This window comes from Ammospiza nelsoni, chromosome 18 (assembly GCF_027579445.1).
Source record: "Ammospiza nelsoni isolate bAmmNel1 chromosome 18, bAmmNel1.pri, whole genome shotgun sequence".
NCBI lineage: Eukaryota > Metazoa > Chordata > Aves > Passeriformes > Passerellidae > Ammospiza > Ammospiza nelsoni.
The window spans coordinates 5,173,867-5,191,850 of NC_080650.1; the positions used below are offsets into that span (position 1 = coordinate 5,173,867).

General features: G+C 46.0%; 1 protein-coding gene across 2 annotated transcripts; it reads right to left on the bottom strand.

Annotated features, from left to right (window-relative positions):
- Positions 1-2,591: 2,591 nt before the first annotated feature.
- On the bottom strand, positions 2,592-17,653 carry PITPNB (phosphatidylinositol transfer protein beta). 2 transcript variants are annotated; one of them, XM_059485085.1, is made up of 12 exons: positions 17,585-17,653; positions 16,640-16,670; positions 15,664-15,809; positions 15,014-15,105; positions 14,879-14,886; positions 13,698-13,772; positions 12,472-12,555; positions 8,419-8,496; positions 7,812-7,922; positions 7,154-7,276; positions 4,151-4,235; positions 2,592-3,263 (listed from the first exon to the last, which is right to left on the bottom strand). In XM_059485085.1, exons 1-11 carry the CDS (start codon positions 17,602-17,604, stop codon positions 4,188-4,190), a joined length of 816 nt encoding a protein of 271 aa, XP_059341068.1. In that variant the 5' UTR covers positions 17,605-17,653; the 3' UTR covers positions 2,592-3,263; positions 4,151-4,187. The 2 variants fall into 2 exon arrangements, with proteins under 2 accessions (XP_059341068.1, XP_059341066.1); XM_059485083.1 differs by lacking the exon at positions 4,151-4,235.
- Between the last annotated feature and the right edge of the window lie 331 nt (positions 17,654-17,984).

The window sequence follows — 17,984 nt, forward strand, 5'->3', positions numbered from 1 at the left end:
AAATGACTACAAGTATCAGGATAAGTACCAGCATACCAGCAAAAATCAGCACAGGGCAGTGGCAGAAACAGCTCCAGGCTCTCTTCAGGTGCACTGCAAAGGAATCACCTCCCCTCACACCAGGCACCCTCCTGGCTCTGCTGCCAGGGGCTGGGACCTCAAACAGCCTCTGCTGAGGAGACAGGGACAGCAGCACAGGATTTCACTTAACTCTCATTAAGGGTCCTCATGCAGGTGATGCCTCAGGTGGAAGCAATTGAAAATCTGCCTCCAAAACCTGGGCTTGACACATTATCATTGTAATCTTTAAAACTACTGTGCATGCCAGAACTCTGTGGTAGGGTTTGCACACTGAACTCTGCCCACAGCAGGCAACAAGGAGGAGAGGAGGCTCCCAGGAATGAAATGTCTCCAGCCATCACTCTGGATAATCTCTGCTTCCCGACAATTATATGCTCTTGATTAAAATTAATTTTTCATATAAATTCAATCAAGTAGAAAGTCTTTCATTAAAAGTTACAAAACTTCAAAGAAAATCTTTTCCCAATGACTTTATCAAGACAGAATTCAATGGAGAAGACTCTTGAATTGTATGAACTGAATAAAAACCACAGCAACAGCCCCATGCTTCAGATTTTGCCATAAAATCATAGCACTGCATTTCAAGGACATGATGTAGCCTCCTAAACATGGCTGCATCAACTGAGGCTTGGAAATGCAGAGTAAATTGTCTTACAGGACATTTTCAGATTGCTCAGAGAGGATTTAGAAAGACCTGAGGGTGGAAAATCCCAAAAGACCCAAAAATCTCAGCAGATTTTTTTTTCCCTGACATTTCTCAGTCTACATGTAAAGGTAAAAGACAGAAATCATTCTCCTTTCTCTTCAGTGATTAAAAATCCTCCAGAAAAAAAGCAAATTCCTTACAAGTCTCCTTTAGATCACACTGGTGCACAGCCAAGTGATGGATTTCAAAGGTTACTGCTGGAATGTGGTTCCCAGCAGTCTATTGCAGTGAGTAACTATCACGTTTACATATCCATTACATCAAAACTACGTTACACTTCCACTGCTTCCTGTTGGCTCACCATCTGGAAGCTAAACAAGCTGGTAGTAAAGACAGAATTCAATTCTGCATTTAGCAAAGGAGCTGTACAAGCTTTGCAGCAGGTGATTGCACAGGCTGAGCAGGCAGAACCCTGCCCCAGAGCCAGCCCAGGAATGGGACCCCAGGGAGGGACATCCAGGAGCCCCTCAGCCCATGGGAGGCACTTCCCACCCTGCAGCCCCTCCTCATGCCCAGTCCCACCTCTGCCAGCCCAGCACCTCACAGAGAGCAGCCACAGCACTGAGTTCTCCCAGCTCAGCAGTGCCAAGGTTCCAGGTGCTGCTCAGCCTGAAATCCCAAACCAAACCCAGCCTTTGGGACCCCAAACGCCAGCTCAGGAGCAAAATGTGAGTGCCTGACATAAGAGACAGAGCTTTTTATGATCAAATTTCTTTAATTAAATTTCATTGCCTGCTTTACTTGTCAGTTGCACCAGAGACTGCCAAAGGAAACAAAACATTGTACATTCACTACAAGATTCTCTCAAATGTTCACAACTAGTCCAAATCCATGGAAGTCACAGGGCCCCTTTCCCTCTGCATTGCAACACATTAAAAATGGCAGGACACAAACTCCAGCACTGTGACCTGAGCCCTTGGGTTCCAGGGGTACTGAATGACCTCTGTGTGTGGTTCCAGGGGTACTTCAATGACCTCTGCATTTACAGCCCAACCTCCTGGTGGTACAGGAGAAATAAGCACTGAACTAACCCAGAAAGGAAACCAAGCACATTAAGTACTGTGGGGCTGGAGGGTGGCTGGTGCAGCACACAGGGGAGGCACCAGCACCAGGCAGGTGTGGCAGTGCCAGCGTGCCCAGCACCAGGACAAGGTGCACAGCACACCTGGCCCTGCTGCCAGTGCAGGAATGCTTTGTCACTGATGGTAACAGAAATCAGAGCCCTCCTGGGAAGTCAGGCAAGACTTGCCCTGCCAAGGCTGCTGGGAAGAAACCGGGCATTAATAGATCTTTATCTAACTAGTGCTTTTAAAAATACTTTTTCTTTGATCTAACAAGCATTAGGTTAATGTCTCCCTGTTATGTGCTCTGAATAGTTCCTTAAGCATGCTGAAGACCTTTTCCCTATGGAGTTTCCTACAGGAGGCATCTGTTATCCCAGGGGCTCTCACATCAGCCCCACACAGACAGCAGGGGAATGTGTCAGGGGCTACAACTTAAACTGTCAGCATATCTCAAAGTCTACATCTCCCAAAGTGTATTTCCAACATGAAAACAGCTAAAATCACAATTATATTTCATTGCTGTGTGTGAGATCCAGAATGCTTGCATGGCTTCCAAAGGGAAGCTCTGGAAAACAGCCACTGCACTGGCAGGAGTATTCCTGGAGGGAAGGGCTGACCCTGTCCTCACTGCCCAGCCTAAGATACACTGAAAATGCTCTACAGGAACTATCAGTGTACTTGTCTAAAAAGCAGGTTCTGAAAAATTTCAAGTTGCAAACTACTTTATAAATCACAAGCCATTTTTCCTTAGTCTTGCCAATTTTAATGAAGAAAACTGTTAGCATTTCAATGTACAAAAGTCCAATAAAACATGATTTTTTCCTTTTAAATCAGTGAGTGGGTAAAGTTTGGGTTAAACTTATTCAACAGTAACAGTCTTCCAATTTCCACTAATAGAAATTTTTTTTTCCGATTTGACTAGAGGATAATGACAATCCAGAAATAAATAGCTATAAATACATTCATTGTTCCTATTCCAAAAACTCATCACGTAGGGAAGACATAAAACTGAAATTAACTTGTTTGAGTGTTCCTTTACAATGAGAGATGGGCAAGTTAGAGCAGAGTGACTTGGACAGGAGAGAAAACAAGTAGGGCAGAAATTGGTCCAGTATTGACATTCATGAACATACCAGTTAGCAAAATTCATCCTTTAAATGACACTACTCAGTTGATTCTTTTATTTGCTTGGGGTATACATAATGAAAGCAAGTTTTCCTTGGAATCTTTGCTAGGACAGGTATAGCACCCAGAGAGAGACACTGTAACCACCCCTTGTGTCTGCATGTGTGTGTGTAGTTATATACAGAGCCATGCACCCACACACACAGCCAGGATCCGGCACCGGCGTCCGTCCGGCGTCACTCGTCATTGGCAGCACTCGTTCCTCTCACTTGGCCTTGGTTACGCAGCTGTGGAGAGAGGAAGGGCAATTCCTGCATTAGCAGCTGCTCCAGACACAGCTCCAAACACACAGGGAGATTATCTCCAGGGAAAAGCAGGACAGGGCCTCAGAGTCACACCAAAGCAATGCCAGCTCCTGAGGGAATCTCAGCGGGAGCCGCCCTTGGTCAGGACCTGCCCCCCGGGCTGGGAGCAGCTCCCTTCAGTGGGGAGCCCACACGGATCAGTGGCATGTGGAACCCTTGGGCTGGGATGTTACAACAGTGCCTGAGAGGAACAGCAGCACCAAAGGGCTGGGCACAAGCACCAAGAGCCTCCAACTCCTGGAGAAGCTGCTCCTGCAGCAAGAGCTCTGACACAGTTTGGTGTTCTGGGTGGAACTGGACTTCTAAGAACTGAACTTGTTTGGAAAGTGATGCTCCACAGCTTCCCTAAGTGACAAGGACCAAGTCCAGAGATCACTTTGCTCCTATGTGTGCAGCAAAGTGATGCTGGCCTGTGTGACTGGAGCCCAGAAGGGGCGAGCATTGCCACGACAGCAGCACATCCCACACCTGGGGTGCGTGCACTGGGTGAGCATCAGGCACCAGGGCAGGTGCCCAGCGCTGCAGGAACTCTGCTCCCAGCCTCAGAGCCTGCTGGGTGAGCATCAGGCACCAGGGCAGGTGCCCAGTGCTGCAGGAACTCTGTCCCAGCCTCAGAGCCTGCACCAGTGCCCACCTGCTGTCCTGGGCACCGTGGGCCAGCCCCACCTGCTGACCACCACACCGCTACCGAGCAGGAGGAAGGCAAGGCCCACATGGGTTATGTGGGCATTCAGATGATTTCTGCTAACAATTCCCATCCAAAAGAACATCAATCCCTCTTCTCCTTTTCCATCCAGCAGTTGACTTACACAGCTCGCTTTGCCTCAGAACCTACAGAGAACTCCTCTAGACGTCCGCAGCCAAAGTGCCTCGAACGGAACCCTTCTTACGCATCTGAAGTGAAATAAAAGGTGAGCTCCACACACAGAACCTGCCATGCTGTGGTTAGTATGAGACAAGGAATGACCTGCAGGGCCAGGATCTGCCTCTCCCTGGCCAGGGCCAGCTCCAGCTACAGTTCAGGGGGTTTGGCCATGCTATGGTATTTCTTTTTGGCAAGGAGACCTGGGAACTGGAGAGCAGCTGTAAATAATGCTGCTGGAATTTTTACCAAGCCCATGATGCTCCAGCATGGAATCACTGCTCAGGGTGCCCAGTGTGGCATCTCTACCCTCACACAGGCATGAGAGAGGTTGGTCACAGGGCTCTGGCTGGACCTGATGCTTTCCTACTCTGCACTGATGAGCTGATGCATGTTTCATGGAGCAGGGGTGCTTCTCATCTCCAGCAGCCAGAGACAGAATCCACCAAGTGAAACATAAACAGTGATAAAAAGATGGGTTGGGATAGAGGAACTCTGGAAGAACACTGATGAGGATTCAGAGAGTAACAGAAAGTAACAAAAGCAGAGATCCTGACTATAAAAATCGACTGAAGATGAAGCACAGGAGCAACAAAAGAACTGGAATGTGCACAGAACCCAGAGGAAGATCAGCTCGGAGCAGGAGGAAGAAAGGGTGTTCATGAGGAGGGGAAGAGAACCAGGGAAAGAACATGCACTGCCAGCCCTGCTTAGTGCCAGGTTTGGCTCTCAGCACCACAGAACTGCCTAGGGCTGCCCTGGCCACTCCTGAGCACTGCAGGGACAAATCTGTGTCACACTGAGCACCTCACCCCTGAGCACTCACTTCCCAGAGGTCCTGGCCATAAAACACCTTGTGGTGTACTGGGGATGTAATGGCAGTTACTGGTGGCACAATGGATGGAGTAGTTGAATATGAAACAAGATGACAAATTATTTTGGATAAAACTAGCATTGATATTATTTGGCAGTGACATTTTTGCCCTTAGGTTGTCTAATAATGCACTGCACCATAAACCCATGGAAATTAAATAATTTATAGGTGTTTGTATATACCCCTCTTGTAATAACTGGAAAAACCCCAAGACAGTAGGTCCTCACTCCTCTCACATTTCACAGAAATCTGGGTTAGTGTAACATCATACATTTATCTTGTGAAAAAGAACAAACCAAAACAACCCAACTTTTTCAACAATGCACAGACTCCAAATTCCTGACACTAACATCTTACAAAACAATTTGCAAAAAACAATTTGCCTTTGCAAAATGAGAAAATATTAAGTAAATACATTTGATGTTTAAGAATGAGGATAAATGTTACACACATGTGAGCTGGGTTTGGCTGAAAGTAAGAACTAAAAGAGCAGCAAATATCTTGGAAAAAAATATTTAAAAGGAGCTACTTACCAGTGAGAAATGTGAAACAAAACATCCACAGTCCACAGAGACACAAAGGAAAAATCTCACCATGCACACAGGTATGTCAAATTCTGCTGCCTCTCTCCAGCACACCTCTGGTGTGCACTCCTCACTGCCACTAGCCTTGCTCAGGAAAACTGGATAAAGTCTGTTTCAGTCCAAATTAAGAACTATGCATGTGCAAAGGGAACCCTTCTGGCAAAACTCAGTTTACAGAGGACAGCTGTTATGCTTCCTCCTCCACAGACACCTGGGAACTGGTGGCTCTAAGAACAGGATCAGGTGTAAATTAGAATTCAAGAAGAAATCCCCATTATTTAGGAAAACAATTGCCAAAAATACCCAAATGCCCATGAGAGGGCACAAGATCTACAAGAGTGAGTGAACACCAACCTTGTCCACAGCACATTCTGGGGCTGCTCACCCAAACCCTCAGCTTATGGGCAAAGAGCATTTGGTGCTACAGCTCAGCACAGGACTGTGAAGAAACACTTTTCCAAATGCAGGAAACATCCCTACACCACACAGGCTGTTCCACACTGCCTGGAAAGCCCCTGGAGGGCACAAGTGGGGAGGGAGGAGCTGCAGCTGCTTTGGTACCAAGAGCAAAGACTCACCAGGCACAGAGCACAGAAGGTGCCCCAGGGCTCCTGTCCAGGTGTGGAGCCTTGGGCAGCCAGGTCAGGTCAGAGGTGTCTGGCATGGCTCAAACCAGGCAAACAGCAAGTTTAGCTGAAGACACATTGTGTCCTGGAAGAACCAAGACACTGGAATTGTCTGAGTTACCTGACTGGGTTTGAGGCATGAAGCAATTGTCAAAATGGGAAGGAAATACAACTGCAAATCCAAGAATGGCAAAAATGCCAGTGGGATTGAACGTGGGAAAGGTTCATGGAAAAGGTCATGGTCTAAAAAGACTCTACAGAAGAAAGCTTCCTTCCCAGCCTGGGGTGGTGCTCTGCCTCTGAATGGAGAGAGCAGGGACAGTGCCCTAAGGCTGAGCTTTCTCCCAGACATCACCCACATGGATTTGGCCCTCACAGCCACTAAAGCAGGAAAACTGACATGATCCCAGCTGATTTTACTGACTTTCTTTTTGGAAGACTTTGGTTTGGTGTGCTAATCAGAAGTGGAACAGCTGACAGGTGACACAAACTTGCTTGAAGAGAAAAAGTAATCAGATCTAATGATGACCAGAAAAGAAACAAAGCAAGACACAAGATGGAACAGGACAATGACAGATTTGAGCTCCAACCAAAGAGTGACAAAAGGGCCCTGAGTGGGACTTTTGCAGTGGGTGTGGTGCCATAAACACAGAGATAATCAGGGCAGACATCCTGCAGTTAATGACATCAGAGGTACTCACCTTAAATCAGCACAGAATGCAGGAGCCCAAGGGGCCACAGTGCCCATCAGCCACTGCCCAAACACACACACACAGAGGCATGGACACCACACAACTTGCCTCAGTTTCTGCACAGATAAATCTGCAGCTAGAAGCACACACAGCCTTACAAAAAAGCTTTCTTACCGCTTCCAGCTCCTTCTGGGTTTCATCCTCCATCCTCCTGATGTCCTCCATAGTCAGCTCAATCCACTTGTCAATCCAACAGAACAGCTGGCGGTGGAAGTTGGTAAATATCCTTTTTTCTTGCTTTAAGAAGATAAACAAGCATTAGATCACAGGTAGGACTGGCCAAAGGCCGGTGAAGTGATAGCAGCTGCTCAGTTTGCAGAGTTAATATCTTCAGGTGAGTGCTGCTTCACACTGCTACAGATTCAGTCACCTCACAACCCTGGATCCAACTTAAATTCACCTCATCTCTCAAATTCACCTCACCTTTAACGTGGAAAGAAAGAACAAATTTCACTATCAAAAAAGAGTTTCAAGAAAGTTCAGCCATTCACATTACTTGAGAATTATGAAGAATGTTGTTAAAATCTGTTCCAGCTCCAAGGTGGCAGCAGCCAAACCAGAACAGCCACTTCCTGAAGACTTTGCCTTTTTTCCCTAGAGAATTGTTCTGGTAATTCCAGTGAAGCCCCACTGGCAGCAAACCAAGACACAAATGGTTTGACTGGCTGGGGAAAAGGACAACAATTCCCTGGCTGTGAGCAACAGGAAACTGCACCAGTGCTCCTGCTCAAACCCCCACATCAACACAGCCCCAGAAGGCAGAAATACTCACCTTTTGTATAAAATTTTCCACTTTGTTCTGCAGTCCCCACCACTTAAATTTGATGGTCACCAGTTTGTAAGCACACATTTTGGGACACTCCTCATCAGTTGCTAACTCTTTCTGTTTGGCAATAATAGAAAAGAAGTTTTAATACTTTAAAAGTTTATTATTAGAAATTATAATTCTAATTAGAGCATTAGAATGATAAATAGTATAATTTATAGTAAATTAATTCAATTTCACAATGTTGTTATGATAATAAAATATGATTCTAAGAATTATTACAGAAAAACATAATTCTAATCAGGAACTTGGGGCTGTTCCTGACAGTGATTCACTCCAGGGCACAGGAGTGAGCTGCTCAATTCCTGTGGGGATCTCTGGTGTGCACACACAGCCCATTTCTTCCTGGGACAGATTCTGATGGCTGGCAGTGAGTGCTGGCAAGTTCTCTGCTGCTTTTGGGATGTCACATGAAGGATGTGCTGGGCCACAGAAAATTTGTTCCTCATCTGGAGCTGAGCCAAGTTCTGAAGGAACCATGAACTTTGTTCTTCTGCTGATAAAGAATTCCTAAGGCTGTAACAGCAGTTCCTAGTATAGAAGGTATTCCTACCTTCCAGTTTGGCCCCAGAGGTCCTCTCTTTGTCTTAACTGACTGGAATAATGCAGGATCTTCATCAGCTTTGTAGTCCTGTAACATAAAACACTCTGAGAGTCAGAAAACACCACCAGATTCAATATCCCACTGTGTTAAGCTTCTGCTGGAGCAGGATGGGAGCAGCACAGGCTGGCTCCATCACCCCTGCTCCCAACACAACACAAGAGCTCTGCAGGGCTGCCCTTGCTGTGCACACTGTGACATCTGCACTGTCCCTCTGGCTCTGTGACCCCTGAGAGGAGGAGAAGGCAGTAATTCAGCAACCAGCATGCCAGAGCTGTTCAGGCTGCCACACTGAATAACCAAAGCTATTCATGGCCTCTGCTGGGGAGGCAGAACAGGAGGGAAGGAGGCAGAACAGGAGGGAATCCTGCTCCTGACTGCATTTTAAAAATTTCACACAACCACTGGACAGAAGACATCGAAGTGAATCAAGCTATAGCAATGGATAAACAATTTTGCTCTATATAACTAATTGTTGGCAGAACTGCTGCTGGTTTGGGGCAGCAACATGCCCAACAGAAACACAAGAATTCCACCTCTTAGTGCCAGTTTTATAAATAAAAGCAGGTACTGCATTGAGACAAGCCTGAATTTATGTTCACTGTGTGAGCATCCTGCCAAAGCAGAGCTCACTGCAGTGGTGTGAGGCATGAGGCATTCAAACTGAGCTCCATGTGCAGCCTTGATCTGCCTGGTTTATGGGGTGGAATGATTGGTCTGGGTACCCCAGGGACACTCAAATCCACATGATGCTGTCACCTCCCTGTGCACAGGGACATTGCTAAAAAGCAACTGTGCTCTTGCATTTAGGACCCACATAAAAATAACCACAGCTGGAAACACTGAGGAAGAAAATGTTAACTATGAGTAAAATGTAGGAGTGAAAGCAGAAATTCCAAGGAAATAGGTGGAGTTTTCTATGCTAGAGACAGAAGCTTTGAACCAAGACCTTTTAGAACTCAGTTAACCCAAATCCTATTAAGGACAGGAAAAACCTTTTATAGACTAAAGCCTAGATGGACAGGAGAGCATTGTAGGAACTCTTCTCTACACACAGATCCTACAAGCATGCAGGGAAGAAGACTGGACTGGAGCCAAAGTACAAATAAACAAGAGTTCTTTGCAGAGTTTAAGGAAAATATCTGTGCAGCAAGAGCTTAACTCCTGACAACAACAAGTCCTTCTTAGGAAGAAAAACAGGCAGCTGCTGGAGCAAGTATTACAGCTCAAACCCCTGAAGCCCTCTGGAAAGCCAGACAGGCAAACATCAGCCTGCAGCAGCATAACAGGACAGAGGAGCAAACCCATTTCAAAGAAATACACAAATAGCATTTCCCAGGCAGTTTCTGCTCAAATTCTCAGTGTAATATGCATGAATGCAACCACCTCTTATTAATAATGATTGAGAGAGACTGTGAATCACACACAATAAAGTAATACCACAACAAACCCAGAACCTGGGCACTTCTTCACAATTCTCATTCTCAGTCTTTAGACCTGCTCAGAGTGTAACAGAGCTCCTGAGAACTCATGGTTCACTATTAAATTGTATAAAACATCAAACAGGGCAGAATGATTTTAAGAAAACTTTTAGAACCTGAAAACTTTTAGAACATGAAAATTACACAAGTTTGATGCCTGATCTGCAAATCATGAAAATGGAACTGAACATGGAGTGGCACCACACTAACTAGGTAGGTGGACACAAATTCTGGCTTTCCAGCTCAGTATTGTATTAGTGTTTTAAGCAAGAGAACATACTTGAGTACATACTACTGGTGTTATCAAGAAAAAAAAACACATACAGATCCTGAGGAAGGCACCACCTACCAGAACTTCCCCTCCAACATCATCCACAGCTCTGTGAGTGCTCATTCACAGCCCACCAGAAGACCAGAATCAGGTTTATCCAAGTATGCCACACTCCCAACTCAGTGCATGATTCCATCTCTCATAACTCAGTCACCAGCACCACTGTACACTGCCCTGACAGGCACTGCTGTGTTTTAGATAAGTTTAGCTAAAAGGCTTTTAATAAAAAATGCCTTGCAATCACTGCCATCTCCTGAAGAGTCCTGCAGCTGCAGCACAGCTATCAGGGGAACCACTGCCTGAGATCAGATCACCTTTGAAGGAATGCCAAGGTTCAAATGGGAATGGAAGCAGCCTGGCTATCAGGGACACAGACCGTGGTGCCAGGAGGCAAAGGTCACTGGGAACAGGCTGGGAGAGATGAATATTTATAAACAGCATGAAAAGAGGATTCAAAACTAAAAGCACATCATATTTGTACACAGATAGGCTGTCCCATGGGATGTGTCACTGTATGATGATTCCAAGGTTCAGCACTAATAACATGGAGCTGTTTAGCTGCCTGTTGTGATAAATTAAGTCTGAAATGACAGAGATCCACCTATCAAGCTCTGCAACTTGAGAATCTTTTAACACTTCCTTACAGACTACAAATAGCAATTCCTATATTCCAATATATTTCCTCAGACTGTAGAAAAATGGACAGCACACAGAAATCCAAACTCCAAAATCCAAATCCATTCGTACAAAACTGTAACTTCAAAACTTTCTTTCAAATAATAAAGATCAACTATGACCTAAACAAGACATTTAATGTCTTCCTTGTACAAAAATAGCTATAAACCTGATTTCAATTTGTTTTCACTACACTCTGCTTTTCTACAAATTATTTCCAAAACCACAGCCTCCTCTGATGCTCATCAAGTGCTCATTTTTGCTTACACTTTAAAAAGTCTTTCTCTCCTGGCAAATCACTTTTATATACAAACAACATAAAGTGACACAGACTGCATGCTGGAGATGATTAAGAGAAGGCAGGGTTAAATGTGTATCTAAAGAAAGTCACAGCTGTCACCTAAATTATTTCTATACATACTTAAATGAGCACGAGTCAGCATGTCAGTCTTGGCAATTTTGTTATGATGTAGCTGAACTTTCAAGAAAAAAAAAATAAATTCAAGTTCCACTACCTAAACTTGATAAAGATATCAGCACAAATAGAAAGTGTCTCTCCTGAAGTCCTAAGAAGTAAAGAGAGAGAAGACAAAGGCCAGAAACTTCAGGCTTTTATAACAGAAGAGACTTCAAGTGTGGGTCCCAGAAGATTCCTGATGTCTCATCCCAGAAGGGGAAAACAAGTAACCAGCAAGGATGTCAGTCTGCAGGTAACTCAGAGTTACCAGTGTCTGCTAAGAGTTTAATCACAAAGCCAGGCTTTGGTTAATGAAGTCAGGACTTAGCAAAACAGAGTTTCTGGGAGATGAAATGGAAATAAAAAATTCAATCACATGGTGAAAATGAATCCCAAGTATTCCTACACAAAAATGGGCTAAACTGTGAGCTTGAATCTGCAAATACCCTGGAAATGGTGCTAGAAGTTTATAAAAAGGAAACAGAAATGTAGAAATGTAACAATGTAGAAATGTACATCAGAAGAGACTTAAGACTCTGGATGAGACCACTCTGCACTCACTTTTGAGACTCTGTAGATCAAATACACAAAATAGAAAAGAGGATTTTGTACTGAAAATAGTTCCAAGGACTTCCTGCAAAGAAGTCCTCTTCCCAGAATGTAGGATATCCAAGTATCTACCTTCAGAAAACAACAGTTAAACAGTATAAAGAGCCTCTCCTTGCACAAAACCAAGACAATCACATTTATTGTGCAAACACAGTCTCCATATTAGTGCCTATCATTTCCCTACTGTCCAAAAACTATTACACATCCAACAGTCCAGCTGTTACAATTTAACAAACCAGGCAACATCCCCAGCAGATCCAGATGTGCAGAAAGAATCAGCAGTAAAACCAAAGAAGGAAGGCAGGCACATCAGTGAATGGTTCTGTTAAAGACACTTCTCATGCCTCTACTGGGTGAAATCCATTCCATTTAAACTTATTCACTAAAAACAAAAGCACAGAAGGATTCACCTGCATGCTCCATCCCAATCCCACAGCAGAACATTTACTTACTCCTGGCTCTACTTGAGTTCTATCTGCAATGTCAATGTGGACAACCTCAACACTCTTCCATGTGTTTGGATCTAAATTGTGAACCTGAAAAAGAAAAAAAAAGAAGGAATTATTCCCATGCTGGGAATTCCACAGTGATCACTTGGTGCAGTACATGTGTGTGCCAGGGAGTTTTTCAGGATCCTGTAAAGGCAGCATTCTCCAAACCTACCCCTTCTTCCTCTGCCTTTCTAAAGGGAATGATCTCCACAATTACAGTTTAATTCACTCACTAATCAATTTTAAACCAACACAAAGACTTCACTTCTTGTGCATTCAGGAAACCTGCATTTAAGATTAAGCTCTATTCATCTATGACATTTGTTAGCACTAATGAAATCAAGCTCTAATTAGAGTCATTAACCATTCCATAATCTGCATGAACTTTTTGAGCTAGAAAGGTGTAAGAATTCCAAGTGCAAAAATGCAGATTCCAATAACCTGATCTGGCAGGTTCCCAGAATCACAGGACTGCCTTGAAGGTGGACCAGGTGCAATCTGAGGGTGTGTGAAGGTCAGAGGATGGAATCAGCTCCACACCTGTGGTCTGTCCAGCACACCTAAACTCAGTTACAGCCAGGGCAGCTGTCCAAGAACAATCCCCCTCCTGTGCAGCACATCCAGAGCTACAGCTCACCCAAGCACTGGACACAGACTGACAACTACTCCTCTCTGGATGGTTTGTAAATGTTTGTCACTAGAGATCAAAATTTTCCTGAAGTGACACATGAACCAAAGTGACTGTCTGGGGAGAAAACAAGAACATAAGCAACTGGGATAATTCAGAGGCAACTTCAGTATTTAACTATAGTGTGTTCACAGATCAATTCCAGTGCTCTTGTGAAATCTGTTTTCAAATAAACTTGTCAGCTTAACTCTCAGTAGCAAGTCTACAGCAAAAGAAATGAAATTAACAAAAGGACCTGCTGAAAAGCTATTTAAGTATTTGTATGAAAATCAAGCATCTGTATTGGCCTCTAAACATAAAAACCAAACCCCTTCTCCTGATCTCCTTAGATGAGACAGCTTGACCACCCTGCAAGGACCTGAGAAATGCTTTTCTTGTTTTACTCACTGGTCAGGCATTGACTTTATGCAATAATTATCCACCATCACCAGGTATAAAATATTTTATCTGTACTAATTGTAAAATTGCACTAAGGCTTGGCATCCAGACCCCAACTCACGTTCTCTGTTGTTCCCAAATCTGGTTTATGCCAGGTCTCAATTTTTATGAAGAAATCATCTTTCATGTATTCATTCTGTAAGAATTAAAAGCAAAAGGCACAAGTCTGATTACATCTCTCTGATCTGGTTCAGATAAATGGTATCTACACACATGCCACTACTAATCCCTGACTAGCAACACAATATATTGAAATTACCAGAGAATCAGCCCCTTACCTACAGACAGAAATAAGTACATGATAATCTTAAATTAGAGTACTAAATTAAAACCAGTCATGTTTGAGAAATCCAGCTCTGCCTGTGCACACCAGGAGAAATAACCCTGCCATTTGCTGTCCTCAACCCTGAAGTTCTTTACCTCCACGTTCAAGTAATTTTCCAATTATCAATCTGTAGTTAGATGTTACTGTACAGCACAATGACAATCATAAAGCTGGATCACAATGGTCCAGCTGCCACCAAACTGTACATGTAAAGACAGTGACAGAGCCCTGCTGATTCCAACAGTCAGAGGGCACACACCTGTGTGCTCAGGTACCACAGTGAGTCAAGCTCCACAGCTCAAACCCACTTGTGTCACATCCACATGGTAACAATCTAAACCATGTTTGCAAGGGAGCAGATAAAGCAGTTTAACATTTAACTAAAAGTTATCATTAAACAGGTCACCAAAACATGTAAAAAAATCTTAATGATGTGTCTCCCATACATCTTAATAAAACAAACCCAAATCCTGAGCTGTGCTGATCCACTTAGGCTCCCAGTTACCCCATTTTAACTGGGGCAGGAATTCATTTTACAGCAATGGCATTTCAGACAGGCAGGGACTGATTCAATGTCTCTGCTCTTCCTGCATTCAGGAGTGTAGAAGCTCTGATATGTCACTTTTCCCCTCCCACTTTTCTTAGCATTATGTCTTACCAGGACAGACATTATGCATCATAATTAAAAGCATAAAAGAAGACATAAAAAATGAAATAATTTCTCTGACAAATTACAGTTCTAATTACAGCCATGTGCAGACAAATAAAACACAGGGAGTTGCTTTGTTGTACTCTACACCAGGAGTCCTAGCAAGACACTTGTGGCAGGCTGGAGCCAGACAATTGTAATGGTAGTAACAGATAAAATATATCTCAAAAAACCCCAAAATATGATTGGTAGGTTTTCAAATACTCACTGTCACAACTGGAGTCGTTGGAAAACACGTGCAATGCAAAGGAAAAGAAAACACAGAGCATCATTAGATACAATTGTTTCTGAAAGGTTTCACATATAAAAACACCAACAGAAGAACACTCAGGGGGACACTCACTTGTTCTACAGTAGGGATATGCATTCCAGGCCTTCTCATGGAACACCAGGGAACCTTCTGGAGCAATCATCCTTACAAACCCAGGGACTTTACTGGGAAAACAAACATGGACAATGTGTTCAAAATCCTGCCAGCTGAAATTCCTCATTGCTTCCTCCCACTCCAGTAAGAAAGGCACTTTCTACCCAAGCATTTGAGGGGTTATGATGCACCTTGTCACCTGCAGTGAAATACACAGGAACTCAAAAAAACTTTCTGATCATGACAGGTTGAGAAAAATTGGGAAAGGTAATGATAAGGTGACTGAGAGGGAGCTGTGTGATCATGGGGAATGCTGTGCTATCCCTCCTCTTGCAGAGCAGCAAAAACACCTCCTGAGGAGGAGCACAGCACAGAGCCCTCACCTCCAGCTCCCTGGCAAGCAGCTCCTGACCTGCAGCAGGAACTTTATGTCCCACTCATCTCTGACTCCTGTCCAGAGCAAGCAAACACAATTCCTTCAGCTGTCCCAGACAAGTACCCCACATATTTAAAATCCACAGTTTTCACATTTTCCCACTCACCAGAGCACTCTTGCACCATTCAGCAAATTAAACCTCACCTTTCAACATTTCTTGCTCAATACCAAGGGACTACAAGACTTTTCTCACCTCTTTAAGTGATAGATTTTGTGAGTGTATTGTCCCTTCTCGCCATCCTGTTCATAAGGCTCGTTTTTTAAGACCTGAATTCCTTCCCCACCTCCTGTTTCGTTTTTGCTAGCTTCTGCCACGGAATAAAGCTGCCCAACTTGATACTGCAAAGGGAAGAGAAGTCAAATGTTAGCACCAAAGTTGGCCAAAACCTTTTAACATGTTAAAAATAATTAGCTGTTTCCTCTGACAATTCAGCAGTACAAAAAAGACTATCAGCAAAGTAAAATACACCATAGAAAAGATTTTTAGTGAATTCTGACAACTTTTTGGCAACACATATTTGCAGCTCACAAACACCAGGTCTACACCCCAGCTGTTCCACAGCCACCCAACACTTTGGTGCACACCAAAATTTCATTTTTCCTGTCCCAAGAGGTAAATGTATTTGTTGTTCTTTAGTGCACCAAGAAATGTCAATTTGGAGTTCATAAATTTTGGAGTGACTGGTTTCCAGCTCTGAGCCTTCCCAGTTCACGCTTTCAACCAACTAAATGCCCTTACAGGAGCCAGGAAATGCACCCTACAGAACAAGTGTGATATTTCCCTCAGAAGCACATTCAGCACCCTGTCATGACAGAGATCCTATCATGACTCTCATTGAACTGCACTTCAGTGCCATTGAATTGCTGGCTTCAGATCTGGGAAGGCAATTCCTTCATCTGTGGCTTCAGGAAAAGGCTTGGAGTCCCTCAGTGCTGGACCAGCAGCAAAGTGCTGCCACAGGGCACAACTGCACTGCTGGCAGTGGAAGGTTCGGTGCTGCATTTGCTTCCTTGGAAATTCCTTGCTCAGAACAGGAATCACACCTGCATCACTCATCTCTGTCAGTGCAGCCACAGCACAGGGAATGTTTGCACTCAGGCTGGCCACATTTCTGACACAAAATCCCCTCCCAGCCCTGAATAAAGCAGGGAGGATGATCAGGACATACCTCTTGCACGGAGCAAGGTAAAACCACTCGGCTGAAAGAGGAAAAGAGAAAACTCAGTAAAATCAATCAGTAGACTTCACTTGCAAATAACAGATATAACACAGATGCTGAAGAAAGAAGTGTCAAAAGGAGCCAATTCAAGTTTTCTCTTTAGAAATCTCTGTGACAGGGAGGCTTTGGCTATAACCCAACAAACCCAAGTAAAGTTCAATGCCAGACACAAAAGGAAGCTCAAGGGATGGAACATGTCAGAACCCGCACAAAAGAGACAGGAAATCTGAGATCTACTTCCAGCTCTGCCACAATAACTTCGTGTTATGCCAAATTTGTTTATAAACTTTTCAACCTACACATTACCTGCACTACCACTGACAGTCACTGGACTTTGAAATAAACAGCAAAAGCCGGGACAGAGGAACAAACCAGCCCGTGCTGTGCAGGCAGGAGCCCCCGGGGCACAGATCTGCCCATTGCCGAGCAGAGAGCCGGGCAGGGCAGCGGCCCCGCTCGGGGCTGTCCCCGCTGCCATGGGCGCCGCTCGCTGAGGGGAACGGGCACGGAGCCCCCGGGCCCCGCCGCTGCCCCGGCCCGGCCCAGCCCGGCTCCCGGCGCGGAGCTCGCGGAGCAGCCGGTGCGCGGCCGCGGCTCTCGCTGCAGGCAGGGCCCGCCCGGCCCCGCTCGAACCGTGCCCAGCGCCCGTTCCCGTCGCGGCGGCCCCGCCGCACCGAGCGGCCCCGCGCCCCGCAGGAAGCGGCGACCCCGGGGCCACACGGCAGAGAGCGGCGCGGGCGGGCCCCGGCGGCGGCGGCGGGCGCGGCCGGGAAAGCCCCGCGGGGTCGCGGCCCGGGCGGGGCGCTGGCGGGCGCTGCGGCGGTGGCGGCGGCCCCGGTGCCCGCTCGGCTCCCCCCGGCCCGGCCCCGGCGCGGCCCCGCCGCCCCCACTCACAACTCCTTGATCAGCACCATCTTCCCGCCGCTCCGCGCACGCGCCGCTCCCGGGCCAGGCCCCGCCCCCGCCCGCGCGCCCAATCGCGCTCGGGCCTCGCCCGGAGGCGCGCACGCGCCGCGCCCCGCCAATCCGAGGGCGCGCAGCCCCCGCGAGCTCACACCTCACCCGTCGGCAGCCAATCAGAACGAGCCGGGCCGGCTCCGGTGCGCCTCCGCCCCTCCCGTCGTTGCTGACGGGGTGACGTCATCGCCGGGCGCCGGTGCGGGGCGTGAGGGGCCCGGCGGGGAGCGGGGCCAGAGAGGGGGACCGGGAACGGGACGGGAACGGGACCGGGGATGGGGCCGGTCTGGGGCGCGGTGCCGGCGGTTCCCGGTACCGAGCGCGACCCTGCAGGGCA

What these genes read in the sequence shown, in the direction of transcription:
- PITPNB (XM_059485083.1), bottom strand. Translation starts at nt 17,604, where the DNA reads ATGGTGCTGATCAAGGAGTT. An exon ending in TACCTTGCTCCGTGCAAGAG is followed by an intron (nt 15,810 to 16,639) that starts GTATGTCCTGAT and finishes TTCCCTTTGCAG; the next exon opens with TATCAAGTTGGGCAGCTTTA. An exon ending in AAAATCTATCACTTAAAGAG is followed by an intron (nt 15,106 to 15,663) that starts GTGAGAAAAGTC and finishes TTGTTTTCCCAG; the next exon opens with TAAAGTCCCTGGGTTTGTAA.